At 37.7% G+C, this 19,677-nt stretch overlaps 1 protein-coding gene across 1 annotated transcript in view; it reads right to left on the reverse strand.

Annotated features, from left to right (window-relative positions):
- The window catches only part of vps8 (VPS8 subunit of CORVET complex), a 181,120-nt gene that overhangs the window by 52,217 nt on the left and 109,226 nt on the right, over positions 1-19,677 (reverse strand). The window contains exons 35-39 of the mRNA XM_067441498.1: positions 17,929-18,079; positions 13,283-13,372; positions 10,462-10,644; positions 10,255-10,336; positions 7,838-7,920 (exon numbers count right to left, since the gene is read on the reverse strand). Of these exons, the coding sequence (XP_067297599.1) occupies positions 7,838-7,920; positions 10,255-10,336; positions 10,462-10,644; positions 13,283-13,372; positions 17,929-18,079 (589 nt within the window). The remainder of the gene's footprint in view (positions 1-7,837; positions 7,921-10,254; positions 10,337-10,461; positions 10,645-13,282; positions 13,373-17,928; positions 18,080-19,677) is intronic.

Raw genomic sequence — 19,677 nt, forward strand, 5'->3', positions numbered from 1 at the left:
TGAAGGAAATTTGTTTAATAAATAGAAACTCAAAATATTTTTCATCTGAACCACATCATGTTTTTGATAAATCATGAAAATAGCACTATTTGGCATGTTTCACTGCATCATCAGAAATAAAACACACACAATTACTTAATATGCTTACAAAATCTTTTAATAATATTTTCAAATCTCTGAAAAATGTTCATTGTATTAACTCAAAATTTTAATTTCAATGAACTCAACCAGGTAACTTTTTTTTCTAAATAATTTTTTTACAGTGTAGGATCAAGGGATGTAGAATAAGGTCATGCAGAATAAGGCATTAATATGTGCTTTATAAGTACTAATAAACAGCCAATATCCTAGTAATATGCATGCTAATAATTAACAAGTTAATAGTTAATAACTGAACCTTAATATAAAGTGTTACCAGAAATTGTATAACATACAATAGTTAGTTTGCAAATAATTGTTTGTAAGTGATTTCTTGTGGTTTATCAAGTATTACTATCTATCTGTTAGCTAAAATTCTTATTGACCCCAAAACTTTAACCTGAACAGGATCTTTGCAAACCACATTAAACAATGATTAAAAATTCATAAGCACGGGTTGAAAAGAAATAACAGAAGTTATAATGGCAGCAGGGTGAAGCAGTGCTGGTGTAATAGCACTGATAAGGAGGAAGGAGACCAGAAGATCGATTGGGGAAAGCTGACAGCACTGAATATGTGCAGATAAAAACAGATAAAGGTCTTCCACTGCCCAAAGCCTCAACCGATTCTTGAACTGTGGCATCGATTTCATGGAAAGAAAAATGTGTGTGTTTGAAACAGCCGCACAAGGCTCTGAGCTGGAAAAGCCATTGGAAAGCAAATTTGCTTTTCAGCTTCTGCAGTGTGGCCATAAATAAAAATATGAGGATCGAGAGCAGATTGTGTGAAAATGCATGAGGAAAACTAACTTTAAAAGCTGAATCTGAAGATGCTACTGTAATTGACTGTTCCTTATTCTGAATTATCTAGCATGTCCTCCATATTGAAAAGATCAGAATCTGAACATGCAGTAACAGGTTTTTTTTTTTTTTTAACAAAATGCATGGCTTGTTTCCTCCAGGAAGTACAGTACGGTACGAACTTACTTTGATTGTCAGAAATTGTGAATGCTACCAAAACACTGAGCGTACCATAACTTTTTTTTGGGACCCTTCCGTTGGGGTACCTAGCACAGTAGCCCAGTATCTAAAGGGTGGAGCTAGACTTGCTGCAGATTATCACATGTCTGTGCTTTAAGGGGAATGACAACACAGTGCCATTCCTTAATATAAAGTTGCAACACAACGTTTTTTTTTTTTTTGCCACACTAACAGCCACATGCCAAGCAGCAAAAACAATATCAGCCATGCAATTACTTTTACATAAACATCATTATATATCTATACAATTACATATAATTAATTTAGAATTGGTCAAATGTGCTTTTAAATAAAACTGACAAAACATATTGTAGATTGTGTGTTATTAACATAATTGTATAATTTTAGAGGTGAACTGTCCCTTTAAGGACAAGTGTTCACGACTTGCTGGCATCTCTTATACAGACACTCCCTCCAAAGATGCTCTATTGGGTTTAGTTCTGGAGACTGGCTAGGCCACGGCAGAACTTTGATATGCTTCTTACAGAGCCACTCCTTGGTTATCCTGGCTGTGTACTTCGGGTCATTGTCATGTTGGAAGACCCAGCGTCAACCCATCGTCAATGCTCTAACTGAGGGAAGGATGTTCTCCAAAATCTCGCAATAAATGGCCCGGTCATCCTCTCCTTAATACAGTGCAGTCGCCCTGTCCCATGTGCAGGAAAACACCCCCAAAGCATGATGCTACCACCCCCATACTTCACAGTAGTGATGGTCTTCTTGGGATGGTACTCATCATTCTTCTTCCTCCAAAGACGTTTAGTGGAATTATGACCAAAAAGTTATATTTTGGTCTCATCTGACCACATGACTTTCTTCTATGACTCCTCTGGATCATCCAAATGTTCATTGGCAAACTTAAGACGGGCCTGGACATTTGCTGGTTTAAGCAGGGGAACCTTCTCCATGCACAGAAGGTGGTCCCAGCTCTTTTCAGGTCATTGATCAGCTATTCCCAAGTAGTTCTGGGCTGATTTCTCACCTTTCTTAGGATCATTGAGACCCCACGAGGTGAGATCTTGCATGCAGCCCCAGTGCAAGGGAGATTGACAGTCATGTTTAGCTTCTTCCATTTTCTAATGATTGCTCCAACAGTGGACCTTTTTCACCAAGCTGCTTGGCAATTTCCCCGTAGCCCTTTCCAGTCTTGTGGAGGTGTACAATTGTGTCTCTAGTGTCTTTGGACAGCTCTTTGGTCTTGGCCATGTTAGTAGTTGGATTTTTACTGATTGTATGGGGTGGACAGGTGTCTTTATGCAGCTAACAACCTCAAACAGGTGCATCTAATTTAGGATAATAAATGGAGTGGAGGTGGACATTTTAAAGGCAGACAAACAGGTTTTTGAGGGTCAGAATTCTAGCTGATAGACAGGTGTTCAAATACTTATTTGCAGCTGTATCATACAAAATAAATAGTTAAAACATCATATATTGTTATTTCTGATTTATTTATTTTTTGATTATGTCTCTCACAGTGGACATGCACCTACGATGACAATTTCAGACCCCTTCATGATTTCCAAGTGGGAGAACTTGCATAATAGCAGGGTGTTCAAATACGAATTTTTCACACTGTATATAATATATATACGATCGCGCCAGAATTTTGACCTTCTTCGATGGAAGTAATGGAGCTGGGTAATACTAGATGAGATTCGTCTGATATGAGGTAAAAAATAACAAAACTGTTGTGTTTCTCAGTTGTGTTTGATCATTTCGTGTCTTAAGACATCAATGTGCCGCCATGAGCCACAGGGTTTAATATGGATTCGTATGTCTGTGCGTTTGAGAAGTGTACTGGAGGGAGAGAGGGCGGACAGCCTTTTGTTAGACATTTTCGGTGGAGATGCTCATTTTATTATTAATTAAACAAGGTTTGGATTTCTCTGTGACACCTTTGTCCTACTTTGTAAACAGTTAAAAAATAACAGTGGAGACAAATAATGTAGCAGCAATGTGACTTTCTGGAAAATGCGATCATTGTGCGGATGTCATGTGGACACAGCGTAAAATATAAGCGAGAGCATGAGCGCGGGCGTAAAAAGTCACTTGCAGAATTCTTCAACGAATTAACTACTAAGCATTAGCTGTCAAAAGCTGACCGGAGTCCTGCTACCTTTGCATTATGCGCAGTTGGACTAAAGAAAACCATACATCATTGGACGTGTCAAACATCAATTTGAAGGTGCCCTAGAATGAGTTGAAACACTATTTTAAATTGTGCTCTGATATCAACATATATGGTATGTGACTTATTTAAGTTAAAATTGTCCAGATACAGTTTTACAGGTCCATTTACAACCCCAGAAATTGTCCCTAGGATGTAATGCTCTGTTTTTGCCTTATTTGGAAGGGTCATGAAACGGCTCTGATTGGCTGTTTCACTGCACGGCTCATTTCAGGGACAGAAACACATCTACTGTATACTGTCAATCATGGAGAGATTATGCATTCAACCTTACGGCCGTTTCACACCGCAAGCGTGAGCGGCGCGTGAGCAGCGCGTATTTTTTTCGGCGCCCATGTTAATCAATGAGTGCATTCACACCGGGAGCAGGAGCAGCACGTGAGCGTCAAGCAGGAGCGTCGCGTGAGCAGCAGTGAAGCGGGGGTTTCGGCTGCGAGCCTATTTTTGCTGCGCTGCTGACGCTTCTGACGCTCAATTAAAGTGAAAGCACACTTTTAAAGGACAAAATAAATGTGATTTCACACAAAAAGTGCCTAAAATGCACACAGGAAGCACGTGTAGTGTATTTGAACAATAACTGGAGTATGTCAGAGAAGAAAACGAAGAATAAAAATATCTGTGGAAGATTTTAGCAATTTAAACTTGTTTTGATTATTCAGTTTGGGTGAAAGTATGGTTATGATTATAAAAAATAAAGTAAACTAGCCAGAAAATATAACAAACTTTCGTTTAGTTTAGTAGGCTATTTAATACTCAGACAGGTAAAGGCTCTCGGTCTGCAGCTGCAGTCACGGTGCAAAACGAAAGCACACTTTTGATGGACAAAATAAATATAATATCACAAAAGCGCTCAAAATGCAGAAAAATAAAACGAAGAATAAAAATCATCTGTAGAAGATTTACCCATTTAAACTTGTTTTAATTATTCAGTTTGGGTGAAAGTATTATAAAAAGTAAAGTAAACTAGGCAGAAAATATAATAATTTATTTTAGTTTAGTATTTAATACTCAGACAGGTATAGGCTCTATCATTGTGGGAGCCGCTGCTGTGACGCTGCACCAACGCTTCCAGTGTGAATACACTCGCGCGTCTGCTGCTGCAGTCACGGTGTAGTTACGCTGAAGTGCAGCTCACGCGCTGCTCACGCTTGCGGTGTGAAACAGGCGTTATGTTTGACCCTGTTTCTGACGAAGATAAAGATTTTGAAATGGACGCTTTTAAGTGTGAAGTTTAGTCTTTATTGTCAGTAAGACCTGCAAAACGTAACATCAGTACTATAACTTCAGCCTACATTTAAACTAGCATATAACATTAACTTTACATGTTAACTCATCGTCAGCAGTCACAACTTTGTTTGTAGCATTTTAAAAACATTTTAATCACTGTAATGCATCACTGTTTGATTTTACAATGATAGCTTCTTCACTTTGAATCACAAACTCTAAACAGCAAACTGGGTAACGTTAGCGCACAAATATGATGTTTGTACAGTACAGCAGCCAACGGGTTTTTTTTTTTTTTTTTTTTTTTTTACAAATTGACAATGCCTTGTCAAATTACTACTGTTTCAACTTAAGTGGTGGAGATGACGCCAGCTAGAAGGATCAAGTGAGCGATCTGTAAGCAACTAAACTAACATAGTTAGCTCCTGAGTTATGTGTTGTTGATGAAAATAGCCTATAGGCTAAATTATAATTCTATCTGACAAAAGGATTGCCATATGTATCGATATTGTATTTTGTAGATTTGTATGACAATACTGGCAGGAAATAATATTAACCTTTGACATTTGTAATACTGATGTATACTACTTGGAGTTTCTTATTGTTACTGTACTTGCATCTTGCGTTGGATCTAGACAAAACAGGGGATATTATCATTAATGTTGTCTCAGAAACAATTTTGTCAAAAATGTTTAGACAGTCAATAAGTGGTTCAATAAGTGTTTTCACAAACAAGATTTACATATGAAGGAGGCAATAATGGTGTTTGAGACACTGTAGGTGATGTCCATGTACTGAACTCTTTTTATTCAACTATGCCAACTATCAGTCCAAGACCGAGTCAGAGTCTCGAGTACAAATCACTGATTTATTCATCAAAACAAATTCCGTGCCATTCATTATGCAGTAATTTCCGTTTTTATGACTGGATTCTGTCTGCGTGTCCGTATCGCGGAAATTAATCCTTATGAAAGTTTAGTCCAAGAGTAGTGAGCAATTTTTTTTTGTTTCGTTTGTTTTGTTGTCTTTTGTTAAAATACAGACAGCAGCGCAGCATGACTATTACAGTATAATCTTGGATTATGCAGCAGACATTATACAGCTCAGTGCCTTCACGCAGCTCATTACTAAACCATCCGTTTGTTATATGGGCTTTTTTCATGCTATAGCCGATATGCCAATGGTTATAAATTGATTTTAAAAAAACGGCCAAAAAATAGACAATAGGCCAATATATCGGTGTATCCCTACTTATTTTATTTTTCCATGATGTTTCTCACAGTCAGGCAGCACGAGCCTCAACAACAGCGCAACAATGATACCTGAAATTAATCATTCTCGTGATATAATGCTGCCATTTCTGTAAACTTGCAGGAAACCATTTAAACTACTAGTTTGAAGGCTGATCAGCTAGCTGTAGTTCGAATGGATTCTGCCACCGCAATTCCCTCTGAAGACGATACAGGAACTAGCATTACAGTGGGGGGAAATCTGCGTTTTTTCCAGCGATTACAGTCTCTGAGTTCAGTCAGACTGGAGACATTTTCCCGGTAATGAGACCAAAAATATTTAAGATATACCCATTGAATCCGAATTCAAGACATTTTAAGACTTTTTAAGGCCTTTTTAAGGAAAACCTTATTTAAAACATTTAAAGCTGCAGTAGGGAGGTTTTTTTAGAAAATGTTGACTTAGCCTGAACATTTGAACAAGCACAACTCACAGGTCACTCCCTCCACAGCTCCTCCACATCACCACTAGTAAGCAAGCAGGACCACCGATGACAGAGGATAAACAGTTATGGCGCATTCAATAGTATGGACAAAACATCAACAATAGGATTTACATTGACTATGGCCTGCCCATACTTTGACTACAAACTTGGTCCTCAAAACATTACGTATTTTGCAATACATGTAATGTAACTATATGATGTTGCACTATTTCTATAAGTAATAAATAGCTAGTAAGATAATATAAATGTAACTAATGTTACAATATGCAAGTAATTATTCTATTGATATGTAATGCTAAATAAGGTTTTCTAGTACATAATTTCAACAACATGACAAGCCAATGAATTAGTAGGTTTCAATAGTTGTTTTGCACAGTGCATGACATTTTATCTGTATGTTATGCGGCTAGAGTTTTGACGGCGAGTCAATGGGCTCCGACAAAGAAATTTACACCCACAGCGACTTCAAGGAGCTAAGATAATAACTTAGTTTTGTAGTTCTTAAAATATGAAACAAATTAAGCTTACCTTTCAAGCAGAAATGTGGCTGCGTACGACACGTACGTTAGACACGTAGGTTAGGTTAGCTCCTTTCGGGCTGTATCTAATTCTTTCTTTTTGTCTTTTTTATCATCATCATCTGTCTTTTTCCATTTACGCGTCTTTATTTTATGCTAAGACACTCCTCCTGGCTCTGATTGGTTGTATCTTACCGGGAGCTGTGTATTTCTGCAAATGACAATAGGACCACTTGGAGGAACCAGAGGAGCTTGATTTTTTTTTTTTTTTTTTTACAGATTATCCGTCTCATATTCTACTGTCAGGACATAATGACAAATATGTAAACAATACGTTTTTTCAAAAGTTATCTACTGTAGCTTTAAGACTTTTTAAGGACCGGCGGGTTAACTTCCCTATCCTGTAAATACAATAAAAAAGTGTAATGATGCATCAACCTTATAAATAATGAACTATAAGTAATTTGATAATCTGATTCAGATTGTAAATTTAGAATTAGAATGTAACAGTGACACAGCATCAAATTAAGTATATCAATGTATTTATAACAGACTTAATATAATGAAATTATTACAGTATAGCAGATTTTATGAACTACAACAACTGCACAAACTACATTTTATAAACCATAACCCTGAAATGTTTGCATTAACAAGATGGCAGATCTGCTATATATCATGAGCAGTCGAATGCAGAATCTGTGTAAATATCTATGTGAAAATGTGAAGAGTTTTTGCACAAATAAGTACCATGGGATTTTGCGCTTGAGCCTGCAATCCTATTGTCAAGTCAGAAGGAATTAAGTCTTTCCAAACAAATCCCACAAACCCAGCAGAACAATAACATCTCAATCTCATCCATGCCACAATTACTGGAACACAGCGGCCTCTGAATGTGCACGCAATGGCTCCCATTTAGGAACAAGCACACGTGAAAATAGCCCAGTTGTGTAAAACTAGCTGTAGAAGCTGTTAATTTTTTTTATCTGCTTACCTGTAGGATGCGCTGAATGATGGCAGGTGGGGCAATAAAACTGGACATGCTGTTTAAGACTTTCATAGTGAGCTCTTTTAGCGCTGAGGAAAGAGAGAAACAATGATCTACTTGTAAATATGAATTCACTTCTTTCATGGGCTTGGAAGTTGTAAATGCATATTTCCGACTACACTTGAAGGCTGCATAAATCATATTTAATCTATAGACAACAATTCTATCAGTTTCTATAGTTTCTAACCATTTAAAACTCCACGGACCCTGTACATTGAAAACCTTCCCATACACATAGTGGTCTAAGTTCAAAATGTTGCTGTCCTTTTACAGGAAACCGTTTGAAGTTACATAAAACACTGCTAAAAGTGATAAACATGTACGTATAGGTTGTCTGAGCTGTAATAACCAAAGGGCCTGAGTTACACACTTTCAAAAATGAATTTATAAAAAAAAATATATATCATAAAGCACCTCATTTTTGGGGGGTTATTACAGTGTAGACAACATATACTTTCATTTTTATCACTTTTTTAGCAGTGTTTTATGTAACTTCAAAGGATTTCCTGTTAAATGACACAAACATTTTGAACTTAGACCACTGTATGTGTGTATGGGAAGCTTTTCAATTTGGGTTGGCCAAAGCAGGCAGAAATCACAAAAATGGTCCCGGATTTGAAGAGGTTAAGAACAATTGAAAAAGTGTCATAATTTCAGAAGCAATAAATATTGGTAACACTTGTTCACTATTAACATAAGATTTTACAATGTTGTTGTTACATACAGTGCCTTGCAAAAGTATTCAGCCCCCTTGAACTTTGCGACCTTTTGCCACATTTCAGGCTTCAAACATAATGATATGAAACTGTAATTTTTTGTGAAGAATCAACAACAAGTGGGACACAATCATAAAGTGAAACGAAATTTATTGGATATTTCAAACTATTTTAACAAATTAAAAACTGAAAATTGGGCATGCAAAATTATTCGGCCCCCTTAAGTTAATACTTTGTAGTGCAAAATTTTGTTGCGATTACAGCTGTAACTCGCTTGAGGTATGTCTCTATCAGTTTTGCACATCGAGAGACTGAAATTTTTGCCCATTCCTCCTTGCAGAACAGCTCGAGCTCAGTGAGGTTGGATGGAGAGTGTTTGTGAACAGTTTTCAGTTCTTTCCACAGATCCTCGATTGGATTCAGGTCTGGACTTTGACTTGGCCATTCTAACACCTGGATATGTTTATTTTTGAACCATTCCATTGTAGATTTTACTTTGTTTTGGATCACTGTCTTGTTGGAAGACAAATCTCCGTCCCAGTCTTTTGCAGACTCCATCAGGTTTTCTTCCAGAATGGTCCTGTATTTGGCTCCATCCATCTTCCCATCAATTTTAACCATCTTCCCTGTCCCTGCTGAAGAAAAGCAGGTCCAAACCATGATGCTGCCACCACCATGTTTGACAGTGGGGATGGTGTGTTCAGGGTGATGAGCTGTGTTGCTTTTACGCCAAACATAACGTTTTGCATTGTTGCCAAAAAGTTCAATTTTGGTTTCATCTGACCAGAGCCTCCCAGGTGGCTTGTGGCAAACTTTAAATGACACTTTTTATGGATATCTTTAAGAAATGGCTTTCTTCTTGCCAGATTTCTGCAGTTCATCCAGAGTGATCATGGGCCCCTTGGCTGCATCTCTGATCAGTCTTCTCCTTGTATGAGCTGAAAGTTTAGAGGGACGGCCAGGTCTTGGTAGATTTGCAGTGGTCTGATCCTCCTTCCATTTCAATATCATCGCTTGCACAGTGCTCCTTGGGATGTTTAAAGCTTGGAAATTCTTTTTGTATCCAAATCCGGCTTTAAACTTCTCCACAACAGTATCTCGGACCTGCCTGGTTTGTTCCTTGTTCTTCATGATGCTCTCTACGCTTTAAACGGACCTCTGAGACTATCACAGTGCAGGTGCATTTATACAGAGATAAACGAATACTTTCACAAGGCACTGTATGTTACATGTACTTACCATAGTTATAAAAGTAAATTATGCATAATTACATGTATCTAACCCTAAACCAAACCATGATACTACTATAACCATATAGTAAGTGCATGTGATTAATTAGTACTTAAATATATAATTACACTGTAACAATGACACATTAACATAAAATGTAACCTTTACTGCTTATTAATAGTTAATAAGGCTGTTTAAGATATTGGGTAGTATTAATGGATGTAGAATAAGGTCATACAGAATAAGGTATTAATATGCAGGCTAATAAGCAACGAGTTAATATTGAGAATTGAACGTTAAAATAAAGTGTTACTAAATTATTTAATAGTTCTTTGGGGTCTTGTAATTACAGAGGTCAAGGACCACTGCTGTACTGCAGATAAACTCAAAACTAGTGCTTGTGTGTTTGTGTCTCACCGTCTGAAATGTGTTTGGCATCAGCACTTTTGAGTAGTTTCTGCGGTGACATCATCGCCTCGAGGAGAGGAAACCACAGAGCCTATGAGTGACAGGAGATTGATGTACACACACACAGCGAGAGAGAGAAATGTAAAACCGTGAATAAGAAGATCAATGCATCCTGTTCATGAAAAACAGTTCCGGTTGTTGGGACAGCGCACAAACCTCTCTCTGCTGCTGGTTGAGACCGTGCGAGCTCCTCTGACACAAAGCAATGATGTCATGCAGAGCTTCGTCCACTCTTTGTAACAGACTCTGCACTTCATTGCCTGTCTCCTCCTCCTCATTGTTGGGCTTGTCTGCCTTTGAGCCTTCTAGAGCAAGTGTGTGTAGTTTGCCCTTCAGGGTCTGAGAAGCAGAGATCAACAGATCAATAGCGCATTTCCACCTGCCCTTTCTGACTCCACCAGGGATATTTAAGACATTGTTCTCTGAAAAAAAACATCTAAATGAACTGTATAAGTAAATCCATTCTGCAGACTTTAAGTTGTTGTTGTTTTTTGTTACAAAATCTAAATCAGGCTTAAAAAAGAATGCAGGCTCTGCCATGTCTAATAATAGCTAGGATTACATTAGTACGGCAACAATTTAAAAAATTTCAGTTAAACTGAAAGCTGATATCATACTCTTAAGGTGTGCTCATATTTACTTTTGTTTTGCTAATTTTTACAGGCGAAATCCAGTCATATCAATTGCAATCTGCATAATATGGAATTTCGTGTGAGGGCAAAGGTTTTCCAGGATTCACCACATGAACAGAAAAGCTGCATGGTTGAAAATGATTTCTGTGAGAGCTATGAATTATATCACGACTACACTATTGACAATAGACAATGGACGTATTATGCTTGCTAAATTTTACCAAAATTTGCAAATGTGACAGCACCTTTAAACTACGAATCTAGAAGAAGATGACTACAAACTATGATCAAATGCCAAAATTACCACATTTTCATACCACAACCTTCAAGTATTTCTTATGCAAACACTGGTCAATCAATTATAAAAAATAAATCCAGCAAGAATATTGTATGTCATTGAACGTCAATTAAGCATATTACCACGAAGCGAGATCACTGTGTGTGCATGCACACAGCGCTCAAAAGCAGTTGAAGAAGTAGTGGTACTTCAGACATTAGTCTAAGGTCAAGCATTATGGTGATTCTCAATGGATACATTGATACTGGTGACTACACGGTGGTGAAGATTCTCTGATAGCATTTTTCAGTAGCAGTTGTTTAATATAAAGCAAGTATAGTCCTGGTCTTCATAAATGTCTACTTGTAAACATCCTATCCTTAATGTTTAAGTTCCCGTAATAAAATCTGCTGACTGCACCACTCTCTTTAGCACTTTATATGTCAGGGCAGTACAGTTCCCACACAAGGCTCTGATGTGCCTAGTCAGGATACCTATTATAGTGCTCTTACAGATGCTGACCAGGATGTGATGGCATGCCAAATTTGTCTAATTTGTGAAGAAAATCCGCTGACATGTTGTTGTTGTTTGTTTTTTTACCTCAGCGCTGGTGTGACAAGATCAGGATAACCTCTCTGTGATAGTAACTCTCAGAAAATGCTGACCCTCTTGACTCAAGGCTCCACCCGATGATGCAAAGGTGTATGGTCACCACTCCGAGTATAACCTACAATCACATTTTTGGTTGTATTGGTCTGGAGGAGAGTAGAGCCCTGCATTTAAGTCAAGTCCGACTTATTTGTGCCTCTAGGGGCGGGCTTCAGGCCAATTTTCACATCATAGCTCACATGCGGGCCAGTCATCGGGCCTGTTTTAGGCTTCTGAGCCTGTTTTAGGTTTCTGAGTGCTGCACTGGTGGAAACAACACGAGACCATGATTCCGTGACTATCAAGACTGGCTCTCATGGTGTTTAGTATCCTTGCTCACCACAGTAGTGTATGTGCAAGGCAGAGAGAGCCTTGTATCATATAGCCAGTTTGTTTGAGCAGCCTGCCTAAGCTTGTCAAAAATGAATTTTTACTGTGTTGGTGGTGGTGATAATCATATTGCAGCCAAGTCAAGTGTTGACTTGAGAGGTTAAATTGATCAAATTCACTGTCGGTTGCTCGCCATTTGGTCATCACCTAAAAAAAACGAACACGAAAAAAATATGCCAACATTTTTCTAAATCAACTTAATAAAGAAATGAAAAGAAATATAACTACTTGGCAATTAAAAACAAAACTGAATTTGAGTGGCTGAAACAGTAGTATAGACTGTGTAATGGGGAGAATAAAAATCTTGGCATCTTGGGCCAGGCCCTAGATTTGAAGCTGGTGCAAAGGCTTCACAGAAAGAGCTGCACCTACCAAGATAGAGGTCACAGTCCTATCACTAGACTTCTTGTGTTCTTCACCTTCAATTATACAGCCTCTCCACCTGGGATCAGGCCACTGACCAACTTAATAGCATTGCAGTCACTTCTGGTGAAACAGTCATGGATTAATAAAGGTAAGAGAAGTGGGAATAAGCTTAAAACCTTCAAGGACTGCAGCGTTAAGACTCAAGATAGGATATGGTTGGTCCTACTTGTAGCACCTGAGAACATCTCATCAAAAAGCCCAACATTTTATTACAAAGGAAGTCCGTTCCACAATGCAGCAGCTTCTAGCAAAGAACCACCCATTCAGGAAGAGACCATCTGACTGACTAAATTAACCAACAACAACTAGTTTTTACCTGACATTAATTCTGTCATGGCAGAATTTAAATGTCTGGGCAAACTATCTATTTACGTGTTCAATGCAAAAATGCATCATATGTAAAAGACCTGTTCAATATACTCCTAAAGAAAAAAGTGGTCCCTGAGCATGCGCTGACTGCCTGTGCTTACAGTGTTATAGCCAATTGCCAAGCCAAAATCATTAGTAATAATGGAATACCATTCAAAACAGCCAATAAGCTAACATGCATCCTCCCAGTTTTGATGGGTTTGTTGCAGGCTTGTGTGGTGTGATGAACTCAAACCTGTAGCAGAACCTCAAAAGCTCCCTGTACATCTCCCTTCCTCTCCAGCAGGTAGGCTGTGGCCTCGTGCAGCTTGTGTTTCTCTGTGATCTGTGATTAGACAAGACAGAGATAAGACTGTCAATTGTGTTGCAGTCAAAATGTCAAGATTATCAAGACAAATTATCCACTCCAAACCGCCCACTGGATGAACAGACTCAGATTTAGGTGAGACTGTTTGTAAGTGAAAAAAACATTTCCATAAAGGAACATTCAAACGCATTCTGGAACTAAACGGGGTTATGCAGAAGGCAGAAAAACCAAAAAACAGCATCCATGAATATAGAAACAAGGCAGTTAAGTGAGTGCACAGAGAAAAAAAGACATTACAGACTGGAAGAAACAGTAGCAAGCAGATTGGTCTAGATGTGAAAACATACAGTATACAAAGAGCAGTGAAACAAGTATAAGGTGAGATTGCCAAGACTTTAGAGATGCTGTATATGTATGCGTGTGTGCAAGCTGTCTGTTCAAATATTTAGCAGGTGTCACTCAGCCTCTGTAACAGTATTGATTTTCTCTTCTACCTGTCTGTCCGTCTGTCTGTCTCAGCACAGCAGATATATATCTCCTCTACCTCCATTATTCATTCATTCGTTCCTCCAGGCATCTTTCTGCCTGAGCCTGTCAGTCCACACCCTAATTACATCAGATTGCCGATCTTTACTTGCTCTATCAGTGGTTTAATGTTGATTTATTAGATAATGTGTGGTCTACTGATTGCCAACCTGCCTTGCCAAACCTGTAGTTTGAGTGGTGGTCTTATTTACTAATCACCTGCAATCCAGTTTAAACAGTCACTAAATGTGGTAAACTCACACTGAACCATGATTATTGAAGTCATTCTCAATCTTTTCAGTTTAAACATGCCTTCTTTTTATGTAAATTTGCCTCATTATAGATGATGCCTTATTCACAAACTATATGCCTGCTGGCAATTAGCATCACACTACTTGCAAGTTATCACCCTTTTTGACTACAGAACTTTACTGCATGGACAAAAATAGCTGAAATATTCTGCAAATGTCTTCATTTCGTTATGAGACTCCACACTTAGAACAACCAGAATACATTCATTATAGAAAATTCCATGACATTGTTACTTTTATTGTGTTCATTTTTTATTAACCCTTGCAGTTGTTTGTGTTGTACCGTATACTCAAATGCCTGCATTAGTCAAACACATTTTTCACAAATCTAAAGTATGCCAGATTGCAGTAGGGGTGACCCCTAATAGTTAAAGATTCGATGCATCGATATGCAGGACCGGATTCGACCACTGATCTCATGGTCGAATCTTCGCGGTTGTTATGAAACGAGGATTATACCATTTTGGCAATATGGGGGTGCTCAATATTAGTGTTATAAAGACGTGTCGCGGCGCTGAGCGATCGCCCCTTTAACGGCACTGAGCTTCGAGCCGGACACGCTGCGCCTTTAAAATTCGTACACATACACCGACGGCGGCATTCGATGCCTGTCCGCGGCGATTAAATGTATATTTCCCTCAAATCGTGAATGTAAGTACTAATTTCACCCTGTGCTACAAGATACACTCATCGTGCAGCTCTTCTGTCAGAAGTTGATTCAAAATTGAGCTTGCGCACATATAATGTTCACGTCTGCCTGGAGTGAGATACCTGAGACACGGCGCTGAGCTTCAGTCCGGTGTGCGACCCCCTTTAGGCACAATCGGCTTAAGAACGTGCATATAAACGCACTCAAAGTGTTCTTTTCCTCTCTAGGCAGAACCTTTTTTAGGTTTATTTATCAAAATGTTCTTTTATATATTTGTCTGATGTTCTGTGTTTCGATCGCGGCTTTTAAATGTTATGAGAAAACGGTTAATTTACGAATGTGTAGTATAGCCTAGTTTTGAACACTTTATTAAAAGTGGTGGCTGTGTGTCGAGTGTAAAATAAAATAAAAATAGTCTTAGCCTCCTGCCGACTAGTGTCCTGCCCTTCCCAACCCGTTTATTTTTTTCCAGTCTATGGTTTACACACACACAGATGATTCGACTATCGGTCCACCATAGAGAGATTCGAAAATACTGATTCGAATGTGTAAATCCTTAGTCGGGGACGCCCCTAGATTACAATAATCTAGTAGTCAGAAGAAGAGTGCAAACTGTTCAGCATAGATTTGATGGCTGCATTTGAGTCATTACTTGATTTCCTTTAGTGAATTGGAGTTGTTGTACAATCAACAGTTGTTGTACAATAAACTTTAAAATATGTGCTAACAAAACTCATGTGACCTTCTCTAAAACACAACAACATTTGTGAGTTAACAGCTTTGTTCCAAAAATGTGTAAATCTGCCCCTGGAGTCGTAACTGGATGCTGCCAACAGAAACAAGAGTACTGAAAAGCATTGATAGGGGGACAAATACTACACCTATTTCACCTAATGAATGTATGTATGTGCTGTGCTGTGTATTGCTTGTGCTTATCAACTTAGTCCTTAGCTTATTAATAAGTTATAACAAATCAGCTGTCAAGTCTCACTTCACTTGAGGATTGCTAATGGTGTGGAGCATGTTATTAATTAGTGTTGCCCATAAAGAACGTTTCAAATCTGTTGCTATCTATAGGACCAGATGTTATTTGCTGAATTTTAGTGGAATACTGTAGGTTACATTGAATGTGTTACATACTAACAAATTACCCCAAATGTCATTTGAAGGACCCCAAATATCATAAACAAGTACAAGCGGTTTGGAAAAAGGATGGATGGAAACATTCAAGGTAGAAGGTAGAGCTTTGAGAATGATGTGCTTTAAAAATCTCTGGAAATCTGCAGCATTCAGTGCACACATTCGACAATCCCATTTCCAGCAAAGTTGGGACATTTTGTAAAATGCAATCTGAATCTGTGATTTGTTCATTCTCTTGAATCACTAAATGACAAAGGTACAAATAAAATATTTAAAATGTTTTCACTGATCAACCTAATTGTATTTTGTGAATATTAACAAATTTAGATTTTTGATGGCTGCAAACTCAAAAAAACGTTGAGACATTGGCAAAATAAAAGTGAAACGATTACAGAATATCCAAGTTAAACTGTTCTGAAACAGTCCACAATAAGAAGATGGATGGGTAATAGGTGAGGGTATCATCACTGGGTCTAAAAGGAGCATCCACTAAAGACTCAGTCTTTGCAAGCTTTCCACTTTGTGTCAAATTTCATGAGATAATTGTCAAACAATTAAAATAATTTCCAATACTGTGAAAAGGTTCAAGGAATCCAGTAAATGTCTGTTGAATGTGTGTGACCTTCAAGCCCCAGATGCCATTGCAAGATAAACCATCATGCTACTGTGTTAACCACATGGGCTCTGGAGTGCTTTAAAAAAAAATCACTTAACACAATCTGCCACAGTCTTGAATCTACTTGAATCCTCTATTCAAATGGCCAAAAAGACAGTAGAAATGTGTGCTGTGATCAGAAGTCCATGTTTCAGCATGTTTTAGGGAAAAATGGACATTGAGTTCTCAGTCCTAAACACGAAAGGGACCATCTAGACTTCAGTGACAGGTACAAAAGTAAAACATTTGTCATGCAACAGTAGTGCATCAGTGCAAACGGAATGGGCGACTTTAATATGTGTGAAGATACCATTGACGTGGAGGTGTGGGCGTGGACGTGCATATTGGGATTCTACAGAGACAGTTTCTCAGTTCCAAGAACGGAAAAGAACGGCCAACGGACTTGCGTTCTCGTTGAGACCGTTTTTTCCAGGCTACCTTGAAAGAACAAACTCAGAAGGACGCATCCTTATGAGAATTGAAATGTCATTAAAAATATTAAATAAGTGTTTTAATAGTTTTAGACATTATTTTTATTGTATTTTATATCATTTTAATTTACCGTGTAAAAATGTGTACGCCTGTAAAAAAAAAAAAAAAAAGTGTGTAGGTTTAATGTTATTTATGCTTTGTCAATGTGTTACTTATGCTTTTGTTAATGTGAAGATTCTTTTTAATATGTCAATAAAAATGCCATAAGCTTTTTCCAGGTCTTTATCACTTTATTTAAATTATGCAAAAGAAAACGCAAATGTTTACTTTTGCGAACTGTCGTGTGTTTGTGAGCTTGCATCTGGGTACTTTCATTTGTCCCTAATTAAAATAAATAAAATAATACAAATGATCAAAATAAAGTTTAAAGATAATTAACAAAATAACAAATTCTTGATTTTACAGCATTTTACAAAATATCCCAACATTTCTATAAATGGGGTTGTGTCATTTATGATGCTTAAAATCATAAATCATAAAAGACAGCTACATGAAGGCAGGAGACGACTAGGCAGCTCACTAGCCTTTTTGTAACAGTCAATAGCTACATTTACATGGTCCCTAATAATGCATGTGCATTATTAGGTGCAAGTGCACTGAAGTAATGACATATAATGCACAAAATTAGCTGTATCATAAAAAAGTGCTCGTGAAATATTAATGCGCACATCAACCCGATCACTTTAAATAACGTTCCTGTAAACACTATGTGAATTCAGATTCATCAATCGGAATGAATTCATTTAGATGGGGTCCATGGAAACATAGCTAATGTGTATGAATGAGATTGTTTGGTTTATACCTGAATGGCCTCCTCCAGTCTGTAGTTCTGAGAGGTCTTAAGGAAGGCGATGACCTGGTGAGGACTGAACTGGCACAGTAGATCTACTAAGAGCTCATGAAGATCTGAGCCCAATCTTAGGACAGTCTGAGGATTCAGACCCTCTCTGGAGCTGTTACAGAAAGAGAAAACCATAAATCACCCAGAGGAAACCATAATTAAAACACCATGAGAAAAATAGATTTTTTTTGCATATCATATGTTGCAAAATGGTCATTTATTTGATTCAACAGACTGTAGCTGTGAGCACACACAGCACATAAGAGCAGTCTGCTCAAGGCAACGGCTCTCATAAAACCTTCAACAGTCCTTCAAAGCCAATTTCTGCTTATTGATGTTTAAAGTCTACTGGCATGAAAGTGCCGAGAACAAGATCAACAGGCAGACCAAACCAAGGTCAAACAAACCTAAAACAACACTAGAGCATGAACATACTACCGTATTGACTACAGTATCCTCAATAGTTTTCTGACAGCAACCGTGTAATTGCCCAACTAAATCAGTAAGAGATAAAACTGAGAAATGAGAAGAACGATTTTTTTTGGCATTGATTATGAAATGTGAAAAAACTTGACTCTGCATTCAATTCAAAATCACGTATCAAGCACATGAATAAAATAATCTTCATGTAGCAGATGTAGATCACTGTGAAGAAATCAGCTCAAAATGCTAGGGTTTTGTTCACTGTGCGCTCCACTAGAGTTCGGTAGTTCCGCAAATTCTCTCATCATAAACAAAGTGCAGATACGATGAGGAATGTGTGTGTGAGAGAGAAAAGAGAGAGAGAGAGAGAGAGAGAGAGAGAGAGAGAGAGAGAGAGAGAGAGAGAGAACACATAAATATAAATATATATAAATATATATAAATATATATATATATATATATATATATATATATATATATATATATATATATATATATATATATATATATATATATATATATATATATATATATATATATATACACACACCCACATTCTATATATACACATTCTATATTTTATATATACACACACACAACTCACTTGTAAGAACGTCTATCTAGAAAAGAAACCCAAACGTAAACCATGAGTCATTTGTGCATCTCATCTCCTCTCCTCTCTCTCTCTCTCTGTCTCTCTCTGTCTCTCTCTCTCTCTCTCTCTCTCTCTCTCTGTCTCTCTCTGTCTCTCTCTGTCTCTCTCTGTCTCTCTCTCTCTCTCTCTCTCTCTCTCTCTCTCTCTCTCTCTCTCATTATCATATAGTGTGGTTTTCTCAAAGCTCAATCATAGACAAGCTCTCAAATCAAAGCCCAATCAGCCACAACCAGCTCCTGCTTGCTGTATGAGGCATGTGACACAACACATTTTCATCACATGCACTGTTCTACTCTGGTATGGCCTTGTCTTAAAACTACTGAATTATTACATTTAATTTCTGGCAGGTGACTCCTTTTAAAAATGACATAAAATGTGGTTTGTTTTTGTAAATAATAGAACACATATCTGTAGATTAAATCTATAGTTCACAAAACAACGTTCAATCATCCTCATGTTGTTCCAAATATGCTCAACTTTCTTTCCTTTGCAGAACATAGGAGAAGATATTTCTGCTAGAAATATCTTAATATTAAAATATAATATTTAGAAGATATTGCTGCTTCTCCATCATCACACAGCACCAGGTTGAGGACATCATCAGAAAAATGAAACCATCCACCTGAGCACTG

This window comes from Pseudorasbora parva, chromosome 4 (genome assembly GCF_024679245.1).
Source record: "Pseudorasbora parva isolate DD20220531a chromosome 4, ASM2467924v1, whole genome shotgun sequence".
NCBI lineage: Eukaryota > Metazoa > Chordata > Actinopteri > Cypriniformes > Gobionidae > Pseudorasbora > Pseudorasbora parva.